The sequence below is a fragment of the Arabidopsis lyrata genome, assembly GCF_000004255.2.
Source record: "Arabidopsis lyrata subsp. lyrata unplaced genomic scaffold ARALYscaffold_8, whole genome shotgun sequence".
NCBI classification, from domain to species: Eukaryota; Viridiplantae; Streptophyta; class Magnoliopsida; order Brassicales; family Brassicaceae; genus Arabidopsis; species Arabidopsis lyrata.
Genome location: NW_003302548.1, coordinates 10,454,080 through 10,465,852, shown reverse-complemented (window position 1 = coordinate 10,465,852; position 11,773 = coordinate 10,454,080). Strand labels below are relative to the sequence as shown.

At 32.0% G+C, this 11,773-nt stretch overlaps 1 protein-coding gene across 1 annotated transcript; it reads right to left on the bottom strand.

Moving 5' to 3' along the window:
* Positions 1 to 2,532: 2,532 nt before the first annotated feature.
* On the bottom strand, positions 2,533 to 10,268 carry LOC9301661 (thalianol synthase). The gene is made up of 14 exons (XM_021023698.1): positions 10,030 to 10,268; positions 9,763 to 9,948; positions 9,584 to 9,673; positions 9,299 to 9,499; positions 9,089 to 9,173; positions 8,826 to 8,992; positions 5,453 to 5,644; positions 5,232 to 5,345; positions 4,873 to 5,124; positions 4,672 to 4,770; positions 3,923 to 3,979; positions 3,774 to 3,820; positions 3,195 to 3,681; positions 2,533 to 2,858 (listed from the first exon to the last, which is right to left on the bottom strand). Exons 1-14 carry the CDS (start codon positions 10,231 to 10,233, stop codon positions 2,742 to 2,744), a joined length of 2,298 nt encoding a protein of 765 aa, XP_020879357.1. The 5' UTR covers positions 10,234 to 10,268; the 3' UTR covers positions 2,533 to 2,741.
* Between the last annotated feature and the right edge of the window lie 1,505 nt (positions 10,269 to 11,773).

Genomic DNA, 11,773 nt, shown 5'->3' with positions numbered 1-11,773 from the left:
ATGTTCGAATCACTCTCAGTCTAAAGACAACGTTTAAAGTCATGGGTACCATTATCCTTCAACCAAACATGACCCAATCCGATCTTTTGTCTTAAGGATTGGTTTTTTCGAATCTCAAGTCTCTATCTAAAGACATATGATGTTTTAAGCCGTGTGTACCATTTTCCTTCCACCAAAACATAAGCCAATCCGATCTTTTGTCTTAAGGATTGGTTTTTTCGAATCTCAAGTCTCTATGTAAAGACATATGATGTTTTAAGCCGTGGGTACCATTTTCCTTCCACCAAAACATAAGCCAATCCGATCTTTTGTCTTAAGGATTGGTTTTTCTGAATCTCAAGTCTCTATCTAAAGACATATGATGTTTTAAGCCGTGGGTACCATTTTCCTTCCACCAAAACATAAGCCAATCCAATCTTTTCTCTTAAGGATTGTTTTTTTTCGAATCTCAAGTCTTTGTCTAAAGACTTATGGTGTTTAAAGCCGTGGGTAACTGTTTCTTTGTCTAAAAACTGAAAAACCAAACCGAACATGATCAATGTCTAGAGATTTTCAAGTCGTGGGGACTAATGTTTTGAGCCGTGGATACCATTTTCCTTCTACCAAACATAAGCCAATCTCAGTCTCTGGTCTAAAGACTGGTGATGTTTAAGCCGTGGGTACTGTTTCGTTGTCTAAAGACTGAAAGAACAAAACGAACATGATCCATGTCTAGAGATTTTCAAGCCGTGGGTACCATGAAGGATCAATGTTCGAATCAGCCTCAGTCTAAAGACTAATGTTAGAAGCCGTGAGTACCATTTTCCTTCCACCAAACATAACCCAATCCAATCTTTTGTCTAAATAATTGGTTTTTCCGAATCTCGGTCTCTGTCTAAAGACCGATGATGTTTTAAGCAATGAGTAACTTGATCTTTGACCAGTAAACTGAAACCAATCCCAAGTACATATGTCGAAATAATAAGCCGTGGATAAAGGATCGGTTTTCAGTCTCAAGTCAAAATTTCCCATAAGCCATGGGTCCAAACTCGACGGGACAATGTGCCAAAGAAAGATTCTAACAAAACACTAATAATTGAGTGTCTGCCTATGATCTCTCTTGGGTTCGAAAGAAAAACAAAATAAGAAAGAAATCAAACAAAACAGAAAAACACAAGCAATAAACCACAACTGATCGCAACAATTTCATGCTTATCAAATTATGCAAAGCACTACAAAAACAAAAAAAAAATACGAACCAAACCCCCTTAAACAAAATCAATTAAAACCAAAAAAAAAGAAGAAGAAAGAACTTGTAATTCACAGAAAAAAAAAACTTTGAAACACGAATTGTTCGGTTGTGCAAATATCTAAGCCGCATAGAATAACTTACTCTGTTTCACGTGCATCTTAGTTGAAATTTAGATATTGCAAAGATTTATCAAAATAATATCGAACAAAAACAATAGATTAGAATTGATTAAATAGCGTACCTTAACCATCGCATGGGAGGTCACAAACCGACACGGAGTTGGTGTCACCAGTGACGATACATCGTCGATGGATTGCTAAGAGTCAAGGAAACCTAATTGAAAGAGAGGAAGTTAATCGATATAAAACAAAAAAAATAGGGTTTCTTTATGTTTGTCCGCCGAGAAGATTTTAATATATGCCGATTTTTAAACAATTGACTTGTCCCATCTACGAAGCACCTCATCAAACACGTTATTACTTTGAATTCAAAATAAAATAAAATATAAAAACATAAAAAGCAGAGATCAAAACATGAGCATGACTACTAATTCTACCTGGAAAAAAAAACTTATCTCCTCATTCATTGAATCTCGGTATTTCTATCACCCATACGTGGTGGATTTCTTCTCACACACATCACGAACTACCATGATTCAGGATCAAAACTCCCATGCCCAGTAAACCTAAAACAAATTACAAAATAATTAATCACGAAATCATTAGCAACCGTGAGATATAGTACAAAAACTAAAAACCTAGGGTAACGAATGTGAATGCTAATGTTATGACCAAGACTCTATATTTATAGTTGAAAATCTAGGGTTTACCATCATAATTATCTACAAAATTTTACTTTTAAAAAATAGAAATATTCTCGAAACAAATATTCGCAATATAATATACAAATTCATTAAAGCTAAATTTAACTTTTTTAATTAGAAACTAAATCAGAAAACTAACAAAAACGAATATTAACTACTAAGATATAGAATTATCCAAAAAATTAATAAATAAATTTAAGCTAAGATTCCATAATCCTTAAAGTCGAGACATTATGACATTCGTATCCCCAACGATTACACTATATTAAAAAAAAAATTAAGGGTAATTAAGACTAATTATCTCAAAACACGATTAGACTTATACACCCCTAACAATTAAGAACAAAAAATTTCGAAATCGAGGGTGTTTAGGACATTAGTATAGAGATCAACACACGATTAGACTTATATACCCCTAATTACGAAGAAGAAGAAATTTCGAGAAGAACAATTCATTAAGGGTGTTTAGGACAAATCATTCCAACTTTTAACCACAAGCCTCCATTGCCCTAACTTTTAATATGGTGCGTTTCTACTTCTCAATTAATTATTTTAGAGATCGTTCAATAACCACAGTTCATTATTGATAGATGTATATAACATCTATTTTATTATACATGCAAAGGAAAAAAAAAAAAAAACTTAATCAATATGTAAAAAGGTGAAGAGCATAGATATGTGACATGCTTAAGGGAGAAGCCGTCGCAGAGCCTGTGTGTAATGTGTGAGAGCCCAAAGAGAGAACGTGTTCCTATAGGTTGGAAAATGGAGCATCACAGTTCTCATGAACGTTCCCATTATTTCCTGAAAATTTATTAAAACAAAATTAAGGGTTATTATTTCTATAATTTTATATTTATCAACTACATTTTGACACATGCCTTGATCAAATTAAACCTCATCATGTGCCTAGTAATGCATTTAGATATAAAGTGCAGTAGGAGTGGTAAAGTTAGAGAAAAGATTGTATCTCAAATCTTTCTTAGAAATTCACAGCGATGGTGATACTGAGAACTATTAATTTTCTTGACATATATTTCTTTCTTTAGTTGTGTTTTTGAGGGTCATGTTAGGATGTTGAGATACTAATAATATGCACTATATATGAATAATGAAAACTAGACATAGGATTATAATCACCTGTTGTGGAAAATCGCCATTATCCAACTGTGAATTGATCAACACTTTGGCAGCGCGATGAACCGGTAAAGGATCTCTCTCCATTTGATCAGCCATAATTAGCACTATAAGTGCTTGTCCTGTTTGCACCACATTTGTGCTGTTTCCTTTCAAAGGAGTGTATATCTTGTTTGGACAAGAGAGAAAGCTCTCTCCCCATCCACCCTCCAGATTTTGTGTGTCGAGAAGAAAACGAACTGCTTTACGAATTGCTTCACAGTTACCGTAAGTCTTCCCAGCAGCCACAAGACCTCTTACCGCAAAGAAGGTCCCATATATAAAACACACTCCCCAATTTCCGTACCATGAACCATCCACCGTTTGCATGTCTTCAATGTACTTTGCACCCTTTGTTATAAACTGTTTAACCTCTGCTTTTTTATACTCTGGAAACTGTTTATTAAACTTAGCCAACGCGACAATCGCTGACCCCGTACATTCTACATACCTAAAGATCATGATATTCAACAATTTAAACCACTTAAATTACGCTCAGACAAACAAAATATTGATGAAGAGAGGGTGACGAATATATCGTACTCATACTCGACCACCGCGTCTTCAAGAAACTCCACTGGACTAAGCCACTGCATTTAATTTAAGTATTTTGTTACGTTATATCACGAAAAAGCATCATAGTAACTTTTTTTGGGACAAAAGCATGATATATAACTAAATAATATTTTTACCTCTAACCAGGCTTTCCCATCAACCGGTTGCCATGCTGCTATGCCTCCATTATCACTCTGTAATAATAATATATATTTCGATAAACACTCTCTTTACATAAAATGAAAAGGAATTTAATGAACAAAATATATTAGATTTGTATGGTCGGTAAAGTAATTTGTATTTTTTTTTTCATTTCAACGAGTATCTATTTAATTAGATACTATAAATTATCCAATTTAATCATTTAAAATATATATATTTTTAAATTTCACTAGTATAGTCTCTTTTACTGTGTCAATAGGGTCCATTGCACATCATTACCAAAAAAAAATAGGGTCCATTGCACATTGTCAATACGGGGAGGCAGATAGCTTAGCGAAAGAAGCAAGAGTCAATAACTCTTCTTTTGTTGTTTCTTGGATTTTATAGACGTAAGTCTTTGTTAATCTGTCACTGTAACAAGGTCCAACTATGTATGGCTCTGTTTTGTACTAAAGTCGTAAACTCTGTACTTTATTTTCAATGTAATGGAAATGGCCGACAAAAAAAAAAATACGGGGAGGCAGAGTCGAATTCTCATGCTAATTAAAGAAACATGTAGACGTGGCAACACTAATTGTAATCCAAAAAGTTAAATCTAATTTATACTATCAATTTCTTAAAAAAAAAAAACTTAGCAATTTTAATATTATACTGAGATATGTAATACAATATGATTTCGAGAATCATTGGTAATAATCTATTAGTGGTTTCTTAGGTGATTTACCTGCAGATAGAGAAGATAATCAACAGCATCATACAGTTTCCCCACATCCATTTTTTTCCCGATTAGCTCTGATGGCAAGCTCTCGAAGAATAGACAACACTGAAGAAAGTGGCCAAAACATTTGTTTACATTTCAGACTAATGACTAAGAGTCTAAGAAATTTCATTAGTACAAAAAAGACGGTGTAATAATGACGGTTACCTCTAAACTTTCAGCAGTACAATCTGAAACAGGCCATCCTTGATCTTGATCTGAAAACGTCCATCCACCTTTTGTAATGTGACGAAACATTTGGAAGTGATCACCGCGAGGGTTCTCTGTAATTTGAGATTTCTTCAAGTAATCATATCCTTTAACGAGCGTTGTTCTAATCTCATCAACATCATGCTCATCAATACCGTCTAACAAGACATGTAGCGATAAGGATGTATCCCATAATTGGCTACCAAAAGACTACAAAAGTTGCACATGTGTTAATGCAGCTCTTTAATGCTATGGAAGATTTTGGGGATTTTGAGTTCGGAGTATATAATTCAGAGTCAGAATTAAGAAGAACCCACCTGAATTTTCAGGCCATCCTCGCCAATCCATATGTATTCGCGAACTCGAGCAAGATGTTTTTTAAAATAATCACTCTTAGGGTCTTCTATCCAACATGCAAGCATATGAAAGGCCTACATAAAACAAAAGGAAGAAATAACAAAAACAAAATTATTTAATCTCTTACGAGAAGAAAACAAACAAAAACCACAAGAAAAAGAAAAACAATCACAACGATTACCTTTGGCAGGCATCCGCCTGTAATATATCTGGTGGATTCATCATGATAGTGAATGAGTGACATAGTGGATCGAAGAGCTCTCTCTCTTATTAGTTTGTTTAAAGGCCATCGATCTAGGATACTCTCCGAGAACATGTGAACACTTTTCCAAAACAAATCTTGTAAAAATGAGCGTGGATAGTAGAGATCTTCCTATATATGAGAATCATTATATTGATTTAATACATGAATTATTTGGTAAACAAAGACTTCTTTAGGAAAATAATTGCAAACTAAAATCTACTATATATATTCATTGCCATTACAAAACAAGTTAAAATGATAAAATCTCAATGTTAATCAATTTAAGGCAATTAGGGTAAATTATAGGGACAATAAAAAGATCGAATACCCCTTTTACGGGAAAAGAATATTTTCATACCCGTACAATCCGCAAAGTGTGTTTTCGGACCTCCAAACAAATTTGAATTTCATACCCAAACTTTGTATTTAGTGTCTAATTTAGATTCGTAATTAACGGGTGTTAGTCAACCGTTACGTTTGCTGAGTTAAATGACATGTGTTTAATATCATGGCTTAAAACGATGTCATTTAAGTGTCAGTGTTAAAATTTTGCAAAAATCGAATCTCGAATCCATTACGTTTCACTCATTTGCGCAGTCCATTAGCATTTAAGACTTTAACTCCAAATGCTTAAAACGACGTAGTTTTAAGCCACGTCATCAAATATATGTCAATTGATTTAGCAACCGTACAGTTGAATAACATCCATTAATTACGACTTTGAATTAGACACTAAATGTAAAGTTTATGTATGGAATTCAAATTTTGTTGACGTTTGGGTATGAATTAAACCTACATATTTGTTCAGGTCAAAAAATACACTTTGCGGATTGTACAGGTATGAAAAAACCATTCTCCCCTCTTTTTACACAACCCTTTTTCAAAAATGCATGAATTTTGTCCATTTTTAATTATAGCCCTTTTGTAGATTTTATAAATATTTTCAAAGATTTTATAAAGGTTTTAAAAGGTTTTATAAGATGATTTGGGGGTCCGAACCACTGTAAGCCGCCATAGACATTGAAGAGCATTTTTAAGAAGGGTATACCTAAAAATTGATAACATATGAGGGTATTTGTAGAAAGAGATAAAATAAAAGGGACATTTCTCAAAAAAGAGTTCTAAAATTATATTAGATTTAATTTTATACACACACATTTGTTGATTATGTGTTGTAAACCTTCATTTTGTTTTGTTGTTTTATTGTACAACTTAATTTTATAATTATAATAGAATACAAAGATTCTGCAAAATAATTTTAAATATTTATTAATCTAAAAAAAACACATATGTCTGCTAAATAATTATTTGCTAAAAAAGGATTCTAAATAATTATCTGCTAAAAAAATCTTTGTAGATAAAAAAAAAGATTCTACAGAGTCATTGTAAATATCTTATCATTAACTTATTGTCTTTGAGCCCGTTAAGTATATGGAATATGACCTTTAACACATTTCTGTGTGATTTTAAAATGAATTAGAAAGTGCATAGAGATTACATATAATAATTTTAATGATTGTTTGCTATTATTTGTATATGAATTTAAAAAAAAAACACATTTTCTGCTAAATAATTATCAAAAATTATCATACAAAAATATCATCAGTAGTTTTTTTTTTTTTTTTCTCAAAAAGACCATTAAAAAAATTTGTTTCCAAAAATACCATAAAACTAAAACTAAACTTTAAATCTTCAAAAATAAATTATAAAACCTAAAAAATAAACCCTAAACCCTAAACCTAAAATACTAAACCTAAACCTAAATTTTTAAATTTTAAAACTTTAAATCATTTTTAATGTTGGGTTGTTTTGAAAACTACATATTTTTTAGTTTTGATTTGAAAAATACCCTTTTTAGACTAAAACGTTCGTAGTGATATTTTAGAAAACAAACTAATGACTGTATTTAAGGAACAAAAATTTAATTTAGTGATATTTTAGAGTATTTTTCTCATTTTAATATGTATATATTAATATCTTAAATTCATTTTACCTACATAATAACATTAAAAGATGAACATGGAAGATGGATCTATATCATTACAAGATGAACATGTATTGTCTTCGAGCACGTTAAGTATATGAAATACTCCCTCCGTGCTTTTATAAATGATGTTTTAAGTTTATATTTTTGTTCTTAAATAGATGATGTTTTCAATTTTCAATGTAATATTGATTAAATTTTTATTGGTTTTGATGATTTATATTATGCAGATTGTTTTTCTATTGATTGATTAGAATATAAATGATATTTTGTTTAGAAATAAACAAAAAATAAATGATTTCTTAATCTGTGGTATTCTCCTAAAACATCATTTATAAACGAACGGAGGAAGTATGATTTTTAAGACATTTATTTGTGCTTTTAAAATCAATTAGAAAGTGCACAGAGATTACATATAATAATTTTAATGATTGGTTGTCATTTAGAGAAAGAAACAATACATGTGTCACAATTAGATTAAACATAGGGAATTGAATATTTTTTCGGTTTAGTTAATTATATTATATAACTATTTAATATGCCGACAAAAATAAAAGAGAAAAAAACTATTTAATATTTCTTAGCAATATCTTCATCCCCAGATATTGCGGATTATCAACTAGTTACTTTTGAAAAATGATTGATCTAGTTTGGACGTTAGGAACCTTTGTATATTGATATGTGTGTTCACGATAGATAAATATATAGTTTGGCATACCGATTCACATCTAAAAGAAATGAAATAGAAAAACGGAAGTGTTACTTCGGTAATAATCAATTCATCACGAAAAGTCAATACTCCCTCCGTTTTATAAAGAGTGTCGTTTTAAAGTTTTATTTTTGTTTCACAAATAGTGTCGTTTTATATTTTCAACTCAAAATTTTGAGTAAAAATCTAATTTTAACCTTATTTCTTTAATGTATTAATAAGATAGATAATTTTGTTTAGTGTATTGATAAGGGGTATAATAGGAATTTTAATAGTTTTTTTAATATATGTGTAAAGTGTAGAATGACACTCTTTGTGAAACAGAATGAGTATTTTTTTTAAATAAATATATCACGGAGGACGTTCAAAAACTAATTGTATGTTTCTTTATTTTTAAAGAATTTTGTATGATACGTGGTTAGTAATATTAGTTTTTGTTTTCTTTTCTTTTGGTTTTAAGACCAGAATTTTAGTTTTTACGTAAGATAGATTATCAAAAGTTGAATGACTCTTTTAAGCTCTAATTAATTTCTGATGACACAAAAAAAAAGATTATCAAAGGTTTTTACTCATAAAACTTGAATACATCTTAATTTGTTTCCTAATATATAACTTACCTTTGCACATCGGTTTCGTGTTTGCGTCCAATTGATTTTTGCATAAGGCTCCGGATAAAGCTCTTCTCGGAGCTTGAGAATGAGAGGTGTTGGGGCAGCCACAAATTTTTTACCATACAAGTATGACAACCCCATAAAAGTATCCCGTAAATAAATCCAGAGAGTCCCTGCACATTTACATACATATATATATATTTTAAAGAGCTAAGCAAAATTACTTAAAAATCAAACAAACAATATCATAAGGTGTCCAAAAGTACAACCTCCATTAACAGGAAAAGAAGACGGAAGCAACCAGAACTCTGGAGGTATAGGATTGCATCCAGACCAATCATACACTCCAAGAACCTGATCAATTCCAAGGTGAGGATGACAAAAGAGATATGATTTTATTAATAATAAGTAAAATTAAAGGGAAATAATTTCTAAGTAAAGTAAAATGGATATCTATGAAAGAAATAGTAGCCACATACCGATAGTAACGCTTTTCCTATCAAGGGCGTGTAGGTAGCACCACCATGGTCCATGATCCACTTATGAGCCTTTGCACAACCATTTCCTTGATCATCATGACTGGCTTCTTCGCCCACAATTCTTAAACAAATGTAGTTGATGACTGTACAGAACATAACACTGTGGCTTTCTACGTGTAATCCCCACCCACCATCTTCGTTCTACAAAAACAATTTGGCTTAAGTACTCTTTCTATAGTTAATAGTTCATATATAAACCTTCAAGTGTATGAAATATATTTGTACCTGCATGTTGTAGATGTGACGTAGTAACTCTTTAACATGCTCGGGAGTGAAGATTTTCTCCAGATTTCCAGTGATGTACAGGCATATCAACTGTGCATATTTTAGTTTATTATTACATTAATAATTATTTCGTAAGTGACTGTTTAGCTATTAAAGCTAGCTAGTTTATAGTAACTCACAAAAGGTGGGGCGTAGAAATTTGGACCAGAGTTTTCAGCTGGCCAGTGTCCATCATCAGCCTGCAAGGCTGTGAAATAGAGTAACCCTCTTCTCAATGCGGTCTTTGCATCTTCGTACTTTATTTTCCTCGCATCCTCTACTATCACTCGTGGAATCTTTTGCTCGAATTTCTTCTCCCTGAGAAACTGTTAACTCCACAGGACAAAAATATTATATTCTGAAGTAGAGACCAAATTGTAATGTGTTAAACTTCAAAAAGATTTCACCTGCATCCGCCATAGGAGATCTGCACTGGTCTTGAAACGTGACCGGTTGTTTGAAAAATTCTGACGAGCATCCTCTACCTCGGCAAGTTCCTCTGGAGAGCCTGCGTTGGCATCGAACTCCCAAATCTGCCTCCCGGCATAGTTGTTGGTGGTGAACAAGTGAGTATCTTCTCCGGCCTTCGGTCCAAGTCTCAGCCTCCACATTTTGTTTGAATACTCTTTGTTTATTTGGAAAGACAGTACACATTATACTTATAATACTATATATATATATATAGATTGATGTAAGAAATCACGTTGCGTGTGGGGAACTGGTGAGATATCAATAATATAAGTTCCAACTAATTTATTGCTTCCCGTTTATAATCTTTTACTACAAATACTTTTTCATTAGGGTTTAGTGTTTGGATTTGATTCGGGTTTTTGGGTTGAGGCTCATAGCCCCGTTCGGATATCTATAATATTCAGGTCTATTTCGGTTCTGATAGGGTTTTACCTTTCGGATTTTGTATTTTTGGGTTCGGTTCAGATTCCAAAATATTCTGAATATCCGAATTATCAGAAAAATTCGGTCGAAAAAAAAATCTAAACTACTCAAAAATATTCGAAAGTACTTAAACATATTTGAATTACCCTTAAAACCTGATACAAAAAACTACCAAAAAATACTCAAAATTATGTCAATTACTTGAGGCCCTATGAAAAAGAGTTAATGAGGTTACTTAGCTTTTAGTTTTTTTCGGTTACTAATTCGGGTTTTGGTTCGAATTTAATATTACCTGATGTGCAAAATACGTAAATCTAAGATCCTCTGGTATTATTCTAGGATCGTTTTTTTTTCCAGACAGCTTCCAAATTTAGATTTTTGGATTTGGTAGTTTCATCATGTCCTAAATTTGACTAAGGGGGGTGTATTGGATCAAGAACTTTGGAAGATTTGGTGGAATTTGAATATTTTAGAGTTTTGAATGATTTGGGAGAGTTTTAAGGAAATTTATAGGTTGATTTGTTAGATTTTTATTTTGAAAAGAAAACATGACAAGTGATTTTAGTGAAATTCCGGGTGACTTTGAGATGTTTTTTTGAACAGAAAAAGGGAAATCTGGGTTTTAGCCATTCTGCACATGGACGATTAATTAAGTTGCAAAAATATTTTTCAAACAAGAATATTCAGAAGAGGTCATACAATCTTTTAAATAAGATGTATTATTTTTATTCCCTTCTTCATAATGATTACTCTGATTGTAGTTTTGACTAAAAATAGTTGACATCATCATAACCCGAGAAAGGATGTGATAACTATGATCCAAGTTCTACGACTCAAAAAAATCTATTGCCCATGACTTGGACTTTCTCAAGGGAAAACCTGTAAGATTGGATGAAGAACTGTTAAACTTCTCGGCTATCAAGTGGTCTCCTAATGCACGTCTGATTTCTTGAGGTTGATCAATTAGCAAATCGTACAAAAGGCCCAAGTCATCATCATGTATTTATCAGCTGATTCTTAGGGGGGTGTATTGGATCAAGAACTTTGGAAGATTTGGTGGAATTTGAATATTTTAGAGTTTTGAGTGATTTGGGAGAGTTTTAAGGAAATTTATAGGTTGATTTGTTAGATTTTTATTTTGAAAAGAAAACATGACAAGTGATTTTAGTGAAATTCCGGGTGACTTTGAGATGTTTTTTTGAACAGAAAAAGGGAAATCTGGGTTTTAGCCATTCTGCACATGGACGATTAATTAAG

Excerpts from the sequence above, each read along its gene's own strand:
- LOC9301661 (XM_021023698.1), bottom strand. The coding sequence starts at position 10,233 with ATGTGGAGGCTGAGACTTGGACCGAAGGCCGGAGAAGATACTCACTTG. Across the intron at positions 9,949-10,029 it reads ATCTCCTATGGCGGATGCAG|TTTCTCAGGGAGAAGAAATT; the intron begins GTGAAATCTTTT and ends TGGAGTTAACAG. Across the intron at positions 8,993-9,088 it reads TTCTTTTCCTGTTAATGGAG|GGACTCTCTGGATTTATTTA; the intron begins GTTGTACTTTTG and ends GTAAATGTGCAG.